General features: G+C 40.7%; 1 protein-coding gene across 1 annotated transcript; it reads left to right on the top strand.

Moving 5' to 3' along the window:
• Window positions 1-780: 780 nt before the first annotated feature.
• On the top strand, window positions 781-16,943 carry GANC (glucosidase, alpha; neutral C; the record flags this gene model as incomplete). The annotated part of the gene is made up of 17 exons (XM_010087944.1): window positions 781-878; window positions 1,462-1,642; window positions 2,516-2,669; window positions 3,894-4,129; window positions 5,300-5,426; window positions 6,314-6,393; window positions 7,282-7,425; window positions 7,587-7,683; window positions 8,076-8,177; window positions 8,663-8,906; window positions 10,488-10,552; window positions 11,643-11,719; window positions 12,923-12,997; window positions 13,425-13,538; window positions 14,093-14,205; window positions 15,800-15,903; window positions 16,834-16,943. Coding segments are annotated over 17 exons (2,121 nt in total), but the record flags the coding sequence as incomplete, so codon positions are not given.

The raw sequence follows: 16,943 nt of genomic DNA, 5'->3' as shown, positions 1-16,943 counted from the left end.
TTATAATATTATTATTTAAAATAAATTAGCACTACCGAGCAACTGCAGTAGGGAGAGGGAAGTCTAAAAGAGCTTCTTTTTGGTAACAGGGGGTTCTTCACCTCACAGTCAAGACACAGAGGGGCAGGAAGCTGTTGCCCTTGTTGTTCATACTCTATCTGATGTACTAGGCCAGCATCATGTTTTTTCTGTTTCTCTCTGTTGGAGGAATAATGCCTGTATTGTCAGGTTCTGATCCTGAAGCCACTGCTTGTCAGTCTACAGGATCTCTGGTCACCTGCCAGAAGTGCTCTGGATTCAGTAATGTGACAAGATGATATCACTGGCAGAGGCTCTTGTGCCTGCTACTCCCCTGGTTGAGGCTGAAGAGAAGGGCAGTAGGAAACGGGCACCTCTCACTCTGCAGTCCGCTCTGCTGTACCACTGTGCTGCAAAGCTTGGCTTGTAGGTACTGGGGTAGAAACAGGAGAGAATTTAAAGTAGTTTCACTACACAATAAAGAAGCAACTCACTATTACATGTATTGTTTTTCTGTTGAAGTGATTCGTTTTATCTTCTTAAGCAGATTAAAATCAGAATAAATACAGTAAAATCTGTTTAAAACAGTACCTCTGTAGTACATAAGTAGTAATGAGAGTGAAGTTGAGAGCAAGCATGAAAGAGCTAATTATTAAAGCCTGCTTTTTACTATTTTTTTTCAGTTAGGTTGCTCTGCTCTTTTGCTTTCAGCTAAGCCTGAGAATGGAACTCTGTGGTTTTCTCTTTTAATGCTTTTCCACAGGTCCTAGTTCTGTAGGCATGGACTTCTCTTTACATGGATTTGACCATGTTTATGGAATACCACAACACACAGAAGCACTTCTTCTCAAAAACACCAGGTAAAAGTGGCAGAGTGCTAGTGAAAGCAGTATCATTTCTGTAGAGGAGAGCTATAACATTGTCTTAATAATTTAATGCAGACAGCATCTTGAGATATGTGTATTTATACCATACATTTTAGTTGAATGATACAGCAAGCTGAATCATAGCCTCTGTCCATGTGGATTAAGTTGTTCTTCTTTCCCTTTCCACTCTGAAATTTCACGAATGACACCTTCTGTTCTCTCTCAATTTTCCATGCAGTTTTTTTCAGAATTGCAGGATTCATCATATTTAAGTAGAATACTTAAAAGAGGAACTCCATGAGAGGATTGTATTCTGATTCTGGAATCAGAATTCTTATTCTAGGACTTACAGCAAATGAGCAATAGTCTCACTGGCAGCAAAAATGTTGTTTGATTCAGATAGCTAGGACCAGAGCAAAGAAGCAGTAATCTAGGCTGTCCACATTTCAGCTCTGGATGCCAAATAAAAGACCATAATACAGAGTGTTCACTGAGTTTAGTGGAATGGCAACAGAGCTAAAATTGCCCTAGTGCAGGATGCTTACATATAACAAAGACATCTGTTTGTTTGTCCTAGTGATGGTGATGCTTACCGGCTTTATAATTTGGATATCTTCGGTCACAAGATACATGACAAAATAGGCATTTATGGGTCAGTGCCCCTCCTCTTAGCACACAAGCCTAACAGAACTTCAGGGATCTTCTGGCTGAACTCTTCAGAAACGCTGGTGGATATTAGTACAAAGGCAGTAGCTGAGGTGAGAGTTGCTCACTTTCCTCGGAATTTAATAGTGAAATAAAACATTCCAGGGCAGGGCCAACAGGAACATGGCAACATTGTTGTAGATTTATCTTTTGCTCCCTAATGAAGAATTGTCAGTCTCTTCCACCTGCCCTCCCTACTGCTAAATTTGTTGTATTAAACCACTGAAAAGAACAAGGAGATGACTCCGTTCAAGAGTTAAGTTATAGAACTTGTATTTTAACAGGTCTAGGGAGAAGGCAGAGAGGAAATATGTAATGTTGGAGCAGAAAAAAATCTACTCAGGTGGATATAGCAGGCAGAAGAAAGAAAATATTTACAATCTCTTGGATTTGAGGAATTTTTCTGAGTTTTTAAATTCCTGGAGTTGCCACTCATTTCTGCTTAGCAGGCTCATTCTTCTGTGGAATGTAACAGACCTTCAAGAAACATAAAATGTTCAGGCAATGAACTCAGTTCTTGAAACACAAATATATTATTGCTGTTAAAACTGAAACAGTGAAAAAAAAAAAGTGCTTTATTCCAGCACTTCATTACATGGTTAAAATTATTAGTTTTATTACTCGTGATATAGTTACAGGTATTACTCAAAGATCCTGCAGAAAATGCATAGTCTTTAATTACAGAAAAGCTTTAATTACTTTGCCCTTCATTACCCATTTTTTGTCATTAACTATTACTCTGTATTTTGTATAAGCAGTATGCAAGGTAAAGGATTTGTGAAGGATATATAAGAAATGTTCACTGTGTATTCCTAAGACCTGCCAGGTATGTTTTAGTGAATTTTGCAGGTTTCCGTCTTTGCTCCTTCACTGAACAAAAGTTTCATAGAGATAGCTATTCAGTTGTACCTTGGTTTCCTTCAAAGCACGTGGCATCTGGATCTGCTGCAGAGACTGCTAAGCAGAGAGCAGTGCCTCTAACTGATGTGCGGTGGATGTCAGAAAGTGGGATCATTGATGTTTTTTTGCTGATGGGACCCACTGCATTTGATGTCTTCAAGCAGTTTGCACAACTGACAGGTACTAACTCGCATAGTTGGAGTCCGCGTGGCACATTCACCTGGCAGATTCTCAGAGGAACATGCTGTACCCAAGCGTGGGTTAATATTTACCCAGCCCATTGTGTGCAGGAGGGCAGTTGTTCCAAACTGTAGTTTGTAGAGCAAAAGGTGGTGCTTTGTGAAGACAAGCCACCATCCTTGTTTTCCCTAGCACCTGCAGCTGGTCTGCCTTGGTCCTAATTGAGAAGCCAGCATTAGTGCTATCTGCAACTGCCCCTTAGATGAAGAGAAGAGACACCGGGGTATAGAACTGCCAGTCACCATCAAGAACAGACACCTTGTAATAAGAAAAGACTGAAGTTTATGGAGTAATGTATCCTGGAGAGTAGAAAAAGATGAGTACCTGCCCAGTGTGTCCATTAGGGAAGGGAGCAGAGATGGCATGCAGGTACGGGAAAGGAAAGAAGCAAGAGGCTCAGGAAGAGCACAGAAAACATGGAGGCAAGAGGACTAACATTTTATGAAAGCAAAATTCTTTATGTACGAAAAAGAATTAAAAGCACAGAAACATCCCTGGTAATTCTTCAGTGCATTGACAATGATTGTGTGCTGCACAGATGTTACAGAGAGAATGTGGTTTGGCTGAACAGGAATAGGAAAGCAGGCAGATCACAAGAGGATCTCGCCAAGCAGAACTGCACACTTGGGGAAGTTTCCCAGCCCGTTTTGCTATATGCATACATACATACGTGTTTTCTAATTTTAAAAATTCCTGACAATTGCAATTCCATGGTTCTCCTTGTACTGCAGCACCTGTGGGCCTGTTTACGCTACTCAGGTTCACGCAGTCACAGGAATTGCATTCTACTGATTAAAGTCTATTTAATTGTTTGCATTAATGACAGTTAAGCTCATTTAGAGTATTTTTACATGAGAAAAAAAATAAGAATAAAATTATATTGGTTACTGGAATAAAACTTCAGCATCATGGAACAGCAAGCTCCCTCTCACTCTTGTATTAACATTACAGCACACTGCTCTTCCTGGTTGTTGAGCCTGTTGTAACATTTGTTATTTCAAGAGTTTAGTCAGTTGGGTATGAAGTACATGCTCTAGATTCAACTTAGGCCAGCATTTTCTAGCTCCAGACAGTTACATATTACTCATGTTAACTTTTCTAGAGTCTCTAGAGAGAATCCTGAATGGCATTAACAGTGTTATCTTCTTCATGTATTCTTTCTAGGCACTCAAGCCATGCCCCCGCTTTTTTCTCTGGGCTACCATCAGTGCCGGTGGAATTACGAGGATGAGCAAGATGTCAAGGCAGTAGATGCTGGCTTTGATGAACATGACATTCCTTATGATGTGATATGGCTGGACATAGAGCACACAGATGACAAGAGGTATTTTACTTGGGACAAAAAGAAATTCCAGAACCCCAGAAAGATGCAAGAACATCTCAGGAAGAAAAAACGGAAGGTAAATAATATAGCAGGAAGAAACAAAATATTTCTCTGTAGTGTGAAGCTACCCAATCTAGCTTTAACCAAGGTACTTCCGATACTGGAAACAGTTTAACTACAACAGCAAATTAGACTGCATTGGGGTCTGCTTCCAGTGTGCAAGCTATTAATTCAGCTCCTCGTGCTGTTTTATTATTTCATAATTTGTTCTGTACGCTGACCACCAGGCTATGTTTGGCCCATGTGAAGCTCTGTCTTACAGAAGCAGCCCAGTGCTGTCCTTGATGGGCACAGTAGAAAATCTTTCTACTTAACATGAGCTTTCACCACTGGTAGTTGGCTATCCTTGCTTCAGCTTTTCTTATACATTGATACGACTTTTTATTTTCTGCTTATACTAACTGGGATTTGTCCTTTATGTTGATATGATTACTTACCATAAACTAATTTTTTTTTCCTTCTGGTGAAGTCCTGGTATGATGTGCAGTCTGTTAGCTTAGTCAGTCTTTATTTCTGCTTTTACAGCTAAAATATTTTCCCTGAAATTATAGATGTATTAAAATGTACACAGTTAATATCTAAAAGTTGCACAATTGCTTAATGCTTGATCTTTGCCAAAAGTAAATGAACGGGGGACTGTTGAAATAGCATTCCAATTTTATAATCTCTTAGTTGGAGCTGTAGTACTTTCTCAGCTTTACAGCAAGGCAGTTAATGGCAGCAGAAAGGAACCGCAAAACACAATACGTGGATATTTTTAAAAATTAGAAATTTCTATTTCTGTTGTTTGCTATGTAAACTAAGATAGATGTAAATGTCTTAAGACAAATTATTTTAAGCAGGGACATGAACATGGAAATCAGGTATTTTCCCATTCACAGAATACAGCAGTGAATTGAACACTGTTTTTAGGGGTTTGGGTACTTGCTTTTATCTGAAACTGGTTTTTTGGCCCATATTTCAGAGGGGTAAGCATGAATTCATGCACTCCTTGTAAATTCAGCAATTATAAATAAGTCTAGCACAGCATACACAAGCATTGGTAACTGCTTTCTAAAATTAGTGACACAGCTGCTTTCTTTACCTGAAGTGAACTCGTTATCTGCCTTTTATCAAGAGTGAACTCTTACTGTCTTATCCAGTACAGTTGATGCTAATGGTGCATTTTATTTTCTTACCCTGGCAGCTTGTCGTCATTGTAGATCCCCACATTAAGGCTGACCCCACGTATACCCTGTATTCACAGGCAAAGGACAAGGGATATTTTGTGAAAGACAGAAATGGGCAAGATTTTGAGGGCATCTGTTGGCCAGGTAAAAAAAACCCACTCTGTCTCTACATTCCAAGCTGTTTATTTTAAAAATTTTGCAGAATAGTTTAATTGAGAACCATGGAAGTGGAATGAAATTCTTATGTTCCTTGCATTTTTTTGGTAAATATTCATAATTTTAAATACTTTGTGATTTCTTTGGTACAGTCATGTTCTAATTGCTTCAGCTGTACAACCTCCTCGGTTATGTCTGTTGGCTCCGCAGATAGTCCCAGTGCCTGGAGCTAAAAAAGTTGGATTTATTGATCAGAACAGACATGCCATTCCCAGCTTATCTTGGGTAACAGAAATGCAGTCTGGTCTGTTGCAGTGAGCACAGCTGATGTAGGCTGGATGAAATTAAGTGAACCCCAATTCTAAAGACTTTGATTCAATCATAATACAGTGATTTCACATGTTATTTTTAATTAAGAGATCTCATTGTGGGGAGGCAAAGGCAGTTCTCCCCCTTCTTTTCAGACAGAAAGCCCACAATCCTGGCAAAGGAATTAATATCAGAAAAATCAAGGACGAATTACAACTTTTAGTAGCATAGAGGATGTAGCTTCTCAGTGACACTTTCCTGTTTGACCTTAAAATTCCAGGGATGCTGTCTCTCCCTGGCTTCCTGTTCACATCTGGACATATTCAGACTGCTAGAGTCATCCTTAAATGGTGCTGAGCTTCAGACGTCCAGAATCTACACGTGTTGGTCTGCAGAACATGGCAAGGGGTGTACTGAGTTCCAAGTCAGCCTGGAATTTACTCTTGAGCTTTTGTCTCAGCCCATGGTGGAGAACGTCCTAGCTTTAGGCCACTGTGCACAGCTGCGAAGACAATGCATGCATGCTCTGAAAATCAGGTAATAACTGGGATCTCCCACATCCACAGGTTCCTCTTGTTACTTGGATTTTACCAATCCTGAAGTGCGAAAATGGTACGCAGATCAATTTGCCTTCAAAACATACAAGGTGTGTATTTATTTGCTCTGATCTACATATCCCAGAAAGCCTGAAAATGGGGAAAAGAGAGAAGATAAACTACTGGCTAAGCAAATTGGTGGCTTTTGTAACCGTATTGTCATAATGTAGAGGAAAATACCTTGATAAGCTGAAGTACCCCAGAAGAATTTTCTCTATGGACTTGTCTATGCTAAGAAAGTTGGAACCCATATGCCACCAGTGAACTTGCTCACTTAGTTGCAGCAGTAGGATGGACAAACTGAAGGTATTTTAGCAACCCATAATCTAACACAGCTACTGCGATTCCAGCTGCTACTACCATGATAACATAGAAGGAGTGATGTGGGAGTGCTCTCTCATAGCTCATGGTCACTTCATAGGATCATAGAATGGTTTGGGTTGGAAGGGAGCTTAAAGTTCATCTAGGTCCAACCCCCCTGCCATGGGCAGGGACACCTCCCACTAGCCCAGGTTGCTCAAAGCCTCATCCAGCCTGGCCTTGAACCCTTCCAGGGATGGGGCATCCACAGCTTCTCTGGGCAGCCGGGGCTGCTGCCTCACCACCCTCACAGGAAAAAATTTCTTCCTTACATCTGATCTAAATATACCCTCTTGTAGTTTAAAGCCATTACCCCTTGTCCTATCACTACATGCCCTTGTAAAAAGACCCCCTCTGGCTTTCTTGTAGGCCCCCTTTAAGTACTGGAAGGCTGCTATACGGTCTCCCTGGAGCCTTCTCTTCTCCAGGCTGAACAACCCCAACTCTCTCAGCCTGTTCTCATATGGGAGGTGTTCCAGCCCTCTGATTGTCTTCCTGGCCCTCCCCTGGGCTCACTCCGACAGGTCCAAGTCACAGCTATGGCTCTGTTATGTCCTTATTGCAACCCTGTGTCATAGGGATCCACTAACATCCTCTTTGTATGGAATGACATGAATGAGCCTTCAGTCTTCAAAGGGGCAGAACTAACAATGCAGAAAGATGCTGTGCACTACAACAACTGGGAGCATCGGGAAGTACACAACCTCTATGGATTCTACCAGGTACACTATCTTTCCAGTAAGAAAGTCCTGCTTTAATAATAAGTATAATTTGTGGATACAGATTTATTAATTTTCCTACTTTGGAAGGGCTAAAGAGGCAGTGTAGCAGATATCCTAGTTACAGAGTTTATCTTCCTGATTTTTATATGCATGATTTTCAGCAAATGGCAACTGCAGAAGGACTCATCAGACGTTCTTCAGGAAAAGAGAGACCGTTTGTCCTCACACGATCTTTCTTCGCTGGATCACAGAGGTATGGTAAGTAAGGACGAGCTGGATGCCTTCCATGCTGCTTTGTTCTATTAAGCTTGGTGTGTAGTAGTTAAGTCTAGAGAGGACAGAAACTTACCTTAGAAATACTGACATGGGGAGCTCAGGAGAGTGCAAGTGATTAAAAAAAAAAATCAGGAGAGGCTGGCAAGTGTGTACAATGTAAAGGGAGAATAACAAACCGTGCCCTGTGACAAACCACTACCTGCTTCTATTGCATATTTCAGGAGCATGCACGTATAAAGAAAAAAAACAAACTTGTAATGAACAGCAGTTCACCACTAGTTCACGACCATTCGTGTCTTCTTTCCTTAACTGCAAGCATAAGCTGAAGCATACGCCCACCTTTCCTGTGTAATGCTGAAACTGGGTATTTCCAGGGGCAGTGTGGACTGGAGACAACACGGCAGAGTGGGGTTACTTGAGAATATCCATTCCAATGCTTCTCACCATCAGCATGGCAGGGATTTCATTCTGTGGAGGTAAGGTGTTTAGCTGTGCATAAATCACTGGTGCCACCAAGCTTGTATCCCAAGATAGACTTCAACACAGATGGTGGAAAGCTCAACAGTCCAGTGCATTTCCAGGCAGTTTCACAGAGTAGTCTGGTTTCAAAAGCTAATAACCTGGCTCTCACCATCATTTCTCCACTAACTCTTATGTAGCGTTTGCATCCTATCTGGAGCAGCGATCTTCAGGTGGCGTTCCATAGCATCACTGTGACAGTCCTCTGTCACTGGGGAAGGCACTCAGCCTCCAAAAGCTCTCTTGAGATTTTTATTAAAGGATAAGGTGTTACAACAGTTTTCCACTCTTATTTGGACAAGCAGCTGCCCGACAGCAGAACTGCAAGCACACTGTGAAATGCATGGATTTATACACATGGAATGTTTATTAGAGGAGAACTTCACATTTTTCAGAATAATTTCCAAAAATGTGTATTTTTATTTGTCTGCGCAATATCTAGCTGATGTGGGAGGGTTTATTGGAGATCCAGAACCAGAATTACTTGTTCGCTGGTATCAGGCTGGAGCCTACCAGCCCTTCTTCAGAGGTCATTCTAACATGGAGAGCAAACGGCGAGAACCGTGGCTCTTTGGGGAGAAGAACACCCAGATCATCAGGGAAGCCATTAGAGAGCGCTACGTCCTCCTGCCATACTTATACACTCTGTTCTATCGGGCACACACAGCGGCTGAACCGGTTATGAGGTAAGAGCATACATCAGGAGGTTTAGTGGTTATCTTCAGGAAGTTACTTGGAGGAGGGAAGTTAAATTACCATCTCTTACTTTTTTTGATTACTTATTTAAATACTAAAAAGAAAAAAAACACATAGAAATTACTAAATTCTATTTTCATGCATTCTGCATGAAGAGTTCCCATAAGAAAATTATGTTTTAGGTTTTTTTTCAAATGATGCCTGGAACACGCTAATTCAATAAACACTGCATAGTCTTTAAACATGTTTTTAAAGTACTGTGAACTCCAAAATTCTCCTCAAGATAAAGAGCATGTAGTATTCCAACCCACACTTAAAACAGTGCTTAATGGACTCTGAACTTGCTGACCTAAAAACATTTTGCCCCTCATGAAAATATTTGTTACTACTGAATTGTTACTGTTATAAAAGCTTATTTCGTATTGCTAATTTGATCATTTATCTCTGTGGTATTCCTTATAATTTTTTCTTTTAGAACAGAATCTAATAATCTAGAAGAGAAATGAAATTAGAAAATAAACTTTTGCTCTGTTGCTCTCTAAGCACCAAGAAAGTGTCTCAGTGGAAGTGTATGCAACAACCCTTTCAGCAAGAGATGAATGCCATTAATCTCCCTGGCATTGCTGCCTCTGTGAGGTTGCCCTAAAACTGCCCTTTTGCACCGCATTACAGACATAGTGTGAGCATCTCTCTGCACATGTATAGGCAGAGATGCCCCTCCTGTATGCACTGACATAGACAGAGGGCTTCTGTCTTCCTTGAAATGAAGCTTACATTGACATGTGCACTGCCTATAGTACTATATAAAACTTTGATTATGTTGAATTTGCTGCAGTAGGTACAGAATTAGAGAGGAAGCATGGTATTTTTCTCACTGAGAGAAGCAGAGTGGAAAAGGTGTCTCATTAGCAAGCACACTAACAGCAGGGTTGCAGCGAACAAGTTGGATGCCTACGAGTGAGCAGGTGAGGCAGGCTTTTGGTGTAAGGAAACCCAGACTGTGTCTCTGGCTGAGCTATTATTGTCGGAATCTCTCAAATATACAACTCCTGTTCTGTAACCAGATGGTTATTGCACCACCCTTTTTTGAGAAAGACCGAAATTGAACTTCTGGCGCAGGTTTTTCAGTTGTGACCAGGAGGGGACATAATGTAAAAGCAGCAGGGAGCTGCTGAGCACAGGAAGGACTGTGCTGCAGGGACTGGCTCGTCAAGCGTCAGCATTGCTGGTAGCCTGTGTCAGAAAGGCTCATCCGCCTCTCCTTTGCTAGAAGGAAGGGGTATCTAGTGTGAGTTTGTAAGGAAGAAGGCAGGAAGGAAGAATGTGAGGCTGCAGGAGGACAAACCGTAGGTATATTGGAGTATCTTAACCCACCTAGTACTGGGAACTCTCATCAGGGATGCAAAAGGAGTACTTTAAGCCACAGAAGAAGGCTTTGCCCTATTTTCAGTTCTTGATAGCTGTACCTTGTAAAGAGAGGGAGAAAATGGAGCCTGAAAATGCCAGAAAGCCTTGAACAGGCTCATAGGAGACAAGAAACCAACTGAATCTCACGGTCTTTCTTTCCACAGGCCTCTCTGGGTAGAGTTTCCAGGGAAAATAGAAACTTTTGGTGTGGAAAATGAGTACATGCTGGGTAAGCAGGCATTTTCTCATTCTCTGGAATTTGAGTGAAATATTTTTGAGGCAATAGCGTGACATGACAAAAAGAAAACATGCAAACTCTGCCCAAAGCTTTTAAAAATTGTATTGTAACTCAATATAGAACTCGAAATCTCTATAAGGGGCCTGGTTTTAACAGCACTTTGAAAATAGGGGTCATATGAGATGCAAAAAACTGAGTTCAGTCTCATTAGTCACTTTGAAAAAAATATGGTCTGTTTTGACCTGAAACGTGGAAGTTCACTGCAGCAGCTAAGACCACAGTCTGCTTCAGAAGTGACAGCAGCAAACAACTATCATCCAAAACTCACTGGTTTTTACTCTGATATTGCTGGCTGCTAAGGTCAGTTTTCTCAGATATTAAGCTTAAGAGATGAGTGTGTTTGTGTAAAGCACATTCAGCCTATATGGGAAGAGAGAACGGGAGGGGAATGTTGCATTTCTTCTTTTTTTTGTTACTTCTGAGCTCGAGAGTCTCTACTAATGGCTTTCGAATGAAGGAACATTCACTTCTCATGCAAAAGTCTGACCAGGGTGGGCAGGACACAGCACAAAAGTGAAGTGTGGTGAAGCAGAGCGTTTCAGAGGACACTCAGAGTTCAGCTTGCCACACCAGTGGCCAAGGAGGGAAGAAGTTTATCACTATATACATTAACGTATTTTTTTAGGAGTAAAGAAGAACCATCCCCAGTGCAATAAGCTTAAGCAGGTTTTTTTTTGTTGGGTTTTTTGGGGTTTTTTGGGGTTTTGCTTTGTTTTGTTTTTTTACAAGGACATTCCTGTCTTCCTCTCTTTTGGTTAAAAAAGCATATTTTGTTGTTCAACCGAAGTGCCTCCAAGCTGGTGGATATACGGTGCAGCCCAGCTGCATCCCAGTGCCATAACAGAACAAGACCCAAGCAGTCCTCAGCTCCCTACACATGCCTGTTTTGTCCAGTAGAAATTGAACCTAAGCAGGTGGCATGTCCAAACAATCCCCTAAAATGGTCTGACAACCTCAGAGCACACAGCCCCTGATGAGATGCAGCCTGGAGGACCACAGCCATGTTTATGTTTTTTTCCAGGAAATGCTTTGTTGGTACATCCAGTCACAGAACAAGAGGCCAAGGCAGTGAGTGTTCTGCTTCCAGGGTCAGAGGAGGTGAGGATGAATATGAAGCTCTTCAGCCCAAGAAAGTATTCTATACAGCACCCTTTCAGCTTCCCATCTCATAACTGCTGAGCACTGCTGCTGTGCCAAGTGCTGACCAGCCATTCTGTGCTGCTCTGAACCTTCCTTCCATCTTGATACCTCACATGCTTGGCTCACAGTAAATCTACTTTCTTGCTTTTCCAAGAGCTGCTGCACAAGTCTCAGGTCTCCTGTAATTTAAATCTACCCTCAAGGTTTGCTGCTTCTCATGGAACACCAAAAAACAGCTTCACTAAATTGTCAATTCCCTTTTTTCATGTATTTCTTTGTGGAAGAAAAGAGATCTTTGAGGAAAGGTCGTAAGGAAATCAGAGGGAAGCTGTGGGGAGGGCAAATTCTAACCAGGAAATACAAGCCTTTAGTAGCCTGGGATGTGTGTAGCGAAGACTTTGACATGTACAGAGATCAGTTCCTCTCTGAAGTAAAGTTATTTATCCAGAGGATGGCACTGTGAGCCACTCCTACAAAGAGCTGCAGCATCTGGCAGGTGTAGGAAGGGAAGGAATTTGGGGAAAACAGTTCCTAAGGAAAAGCCTGAGACTCTAGAGAAGCTAAAAAAAAAGACAGCAGCAAAGGGGAGTGAGTGAGACCATGCAGAGCCTTGTGACTCTACTAAGGCATCTGAGGACACTGAATTCTTTTCAGTACAAGGAGAAAAACAGACTAGGCTCTCCAAACAAGTTAAGAAATATATTTTTATGAAGATCCCTGTGGGAATTGACTGCCTGGCACACTTAAAGCAGTTAAACCTGCTGGCAAGTGTGGTGCATGGGAAGTTTCAGATGTAGCTCTGTTTTGTGACCTGTTACTAGCAACTTTGTTGTTAATTTTCACTTCAATATAAATATGCTTAATTCTGGAGCTCAGCATTTCTAGATTAAAAAAAAAAAAAAGATATTTCATTGTTTTGCACTTCCAGATGCTGTAAGACATAACAAGATGTTATGCTAACTGTAGAAAAGATCAACTTATTTTTGTGCTTCAAGAATGAGAATTTATTCTTTCCATCCAGAAGGTCACTTGATTTAAAAAGTAAATGCTATTTCTTGCGCATCAAATCGGTTGTTAGGAATAGCGACAGTAAGGTTAAGCATCTGCAGAGCAAACAGATCTTGCCTTATGTCATGTTCATTCTTTCTTCATTTTTTCTAGATTTGGTATGATTTCAGAAAATTTAAACGAATGGAAGATCCAGGCACTCTGAAGATCCCAGTAACATTGGAGAATGTATGGATTTGGTTTAAGATACTATTTCCATTGAGCAGAAAAAACCCAAATAGGCTTTTGTTTTGTCAACATTCAAAATCAGAAAAGTGTCATTTCAATTTCCTTGTTGGAATGCAATCTAAAATAGCTTTTGTAGAGGAGAAAAGTCTCATCTTCTTTGCTGTTAGATGGAACACTAATGTGTCCTGGTGGTAAAGAAAAGTGAGACAATGTAAGGACAAATTCTCCAAGCAGAGATATTTTGCTTGTTCACATATAGCAAAATTGCTACTGTTCCCATTGTTAGTTGAATTGTTTTCTTTATGTACTTGTGGTAAGAGTTCATTTCTGAGCTTTGATAAGAGCAAGCTTCAGTTATCTCTGTTCCAAGTTAAAATTACACGATCAGAGTATTTGAACCTTTCTACCCTGGCTTTGTTTTTCGCAGATTCCTGTATTCCAGCGGGGTGGCACTGTCATACCTCTGAAGACCAGAGCTAGAAAATCCACTGAATGGATGATAGATATTTCTTACGAACTCCGCGTGGCCCTGGACACAGAGGTGCTCTGAGATGACATTCTCTTTTCAAAACTGCTTTTTATTCCACCTGACCTTGTTAGGTCCTTGCTGCCTGTTCAGTCAGCACAATGGTACCTGCATCTGTATGCCCAATGGCTCTCCTCTTTCTAGTTGGGAAGGCTCCCACCTCCCTCCACCTCTTCCCCGAAAGTGAGACTATCTGTGTACAGCAGAGGCAGAACACTTTTCTAACCGTTCTCAGCCCTTTTCTCGTTCGTTGGAGGAAGCAGCAGTGAATAAGCAGGCCACAAACTTCCTCTTGGACACAGAGAGGGAACTTCCCACAACTGTCAGATTTTCTAATACACAAGGTGACACCTGGCACCCACATCAATTTACAAAACCAGGATGTCCAAGTCTTCGGAGCACTCTCGGAGTTGGACTCCCTGAGCCTTCTAAGGATACAAGTTGCTAAAGAAAAATAAACACACACTCTTCACTATGAAGTATAACATATAGTGAGACATTTTTAGTTTCTTTGCCCGGCACTAGAAGCTGCTGTTAATTTGTACTCTGTCATCTGCTGTGTTTCACAGGCCTGTGCAACAGGTGAGCTCTACCTAGATGATGGACATTCATTTCAATATCTCCACAAGAAGCAATTCCTGTATCGGAAATTCACTTTCCGCAAGAACATTCTGTCTTCCAGGTAAGAGCAATTATGGACAAGAGCCACCAACACACTGTCAGTGGAAATACCTTTTCTAGTTCATGAGGCCTTCTTACACATGCACAAGTATTAATCATCTTGTCTATTGCTTAGTGAAGTCCCAGAGCATGCAGAATCTGTTCTAAAACTGCAGAGGTAAACAATGTTCTGCACCAGTCTAAGGACAGCAACACATTTAATACGGAGTTATCTCATATTGTTTGAGTCTAAGAAGAAGCACTCCTTAAACGCTAACCAAGTTGAGTTATCTCATATTGTTTGAGTCTAGGCAAATCTACAGATTCTACAGATTTACTCAAATACAAAGAAAGTCATCAGCAAGAGTAAAGCCTATCAGAGAGACAGAAGAAGATAAACTGTGAGATTTGCAAACAGGCAGTGCCTGGAGTGTTTGTATTTTCTAGGATGTATTTTTCTAAGATCTTATTCATGGGGAGGGTGGTCTGTCACTGGAACAGGCTCCCCAGGGAAGTAGTCACAGCACCAAGCCTGTCAGAGTTCAAGGAGCATGTGGATGATGCTCTTAGTCATATGATTTAGTTTTGGGTAGTCCTGTAAGGAGCAGGGAGTTGGACTCAATGATCTTCATGGGTACCTTCCAACTTGATTCTATGATTCTACGTGGGAACCACAAACAGACACCATTACACGTAGTCTGCAAAAGTCATCAGCAAATGCAGCATATATATTAGTATGGTAAAATATGCAAGAAAAGCATGAGGGGACACAACCTGCAAAGGCTGAGTGAAACAAACTAAAAGCCAAAACTATCCTTAGCTGCTTGAAAGGAAAAAGATCCTAAAAATGTCACTATGATGCTTTTACTATTGAAGTATGTTGCCCATGGGGCTGTCCAGTGCATAAATGGTGATTTTTACAGGCATGTCCTAATCCTTTCAGGGTTCAAAAATATGCAGGATGTCCTAAAACTTCAAAATTTAACTACAACACAGAGCAAAACTGTAGACTAGCTTGGACAATGTCATTAAAAGTGTGTTTCAAATCTCTTTATCTGGGATATGAAATTTGAAAAGCCTAAAAATTCAGGATGGAAAAGAAAAATGTTGCTAAAATGCTGGCAAGTCTAGAAGTTGGAAAAAAATAATTTTGAGATGAGTGGTGTAATATTCTGTTCACTCTGGAAAAGGCAGCTTCATTTTGATTTGAGGGTTTTTTAAGAGCTTTTTTAATAAAAAATAAATTAGTTACAAAATGAAAGATAACAGTACCTCAGACTGAACCATCTTACTTGAAAAATGTTAAAATTAGCTTTACATTTATATTTGAGAGTTTTAACTACCATTTTGCAAAAATCCATAACCTTTCTGTTTATCAAAGCCCTGCTTTTTTTCCAGAAATTATATCCTCAAACTTTTTTCTTCTAACTTTGTGACATCCGCTGTGCAGTAAAAAATTACCTGATAATGGGAGAAAGTTTTACTTGTTTCAGGAGAAAGGTAAATAGAAGAAAGGAAAACAGCATGGGGAACTTTCAGGGTGAGACTGAAGTATGATGCTGAACTTTTACTGATGGACAGAAACTAATATATATGAAATTATTTCCTTTTTTCAGCTGCACCGATGAAAGCGGACAATACCACACAACGTGTGTGGTTGAACGGGTGATAGTTCTGGGATTTGGACAGCAACCCAATCTTGTGACAGCCTGTCCCAAGGGTAATGAACTGACCTCTGTTTTATTAACGTTATTTGAAATACCGTTGCACTGCTGCCATTCACTAGAGGTGGCAAACTGATAGCTCTATAAAGCTAGTGTTATAGTATAGGGAGCATCTTTATTGAGCTTTATTTGCTACTCTTTGGACATAAAGGACAGAACTTAGTGAAAGGAGCCAGCAGCGCCTCACCACTAATATTACATATAGAACTGAAGAACACTTGCTTTGCAAGGCAATAGATACATCAGTAAAAGTGGTTCAGAATTAACAAGTTCGGATAACTTTGTCCTGCACAGAACATGACCAGAGGTAGCATTTCAAATGAAGGACCATTTGCTCCAATCTGTAAGCCTGCCTAGTCTAGAACAGGAGACTTAGAGACAAAACCAGAATTACTTGTATATTCTCTTGCTCATTCAAAAACCTCCAGAGTTCCTGACTGTGTGGGGATCTCTAGAAGTTGTGAGGGATCCCGTATAGATAGGCAGTGGCATCTAGAGGAAGGGCTTATCATTTCTGGCTGCTTTCCAGGCATGTCCCTTCACTTTGGGAATCGTGTGGACATGCAATTTCTGCCTCTACCTATCAATCTTAAGGGCTTTTAGGGTGCTTGGAAGAAGACCTATGCTGAAACAAGGGTTATTTTTTTCAGAAAAATCCTTGAAAAATTCCATAGTTTGACATACTTGAAAGGTCAGAAGAAAATAATTTTTCCAATTCTGCTGCATTCTTATGTGTATACTGCGCAGATTTGACTATTTCTTTTTTAATCAATCCTTTCCATCAGTGGCAGGGATGGTCTGAATGAAAAACTGGGGGGAGTTAAAATTAAGTTAAATTGAGTTAAATTTTCATTCAGGGATGGTCTGAATGAAAAACTGGGGGGAGTCTTCTTAAATAATATAACAAACTCTCTTGTCTTGTTCAGATGGGAAAGAAAAAGAAGTGGTTTTCAAATATGATACGAAGACCTCTGCACTGACACTGGAAAATTTAGCCCTGAATGTTGACACTGACTGGAAGATTTGCATCAACTAA

This window comes from Pterocles gutturalis, unplaced genomic scaffold, assembly GCF_000699245.1.
Source record: "Pterocles gutturalis isolate BGI_N339 unplaced genomic scaffold, ASM69924v1 scaffold41541, whole genome shotgun sequence".
In the NCBI taxonomy this organism is placed as follows: domain Eukaryota; kingdom Metazoa; phylum Chordata; class Aves; order Pterocliformes; family Pteroclidae; genus Pterocles; species Pterocles gutturalis.
Note: the sequence above shows the minus strand (reverse complement) of the source record. Positions and strands in the feature narration are given on the sequence as shown.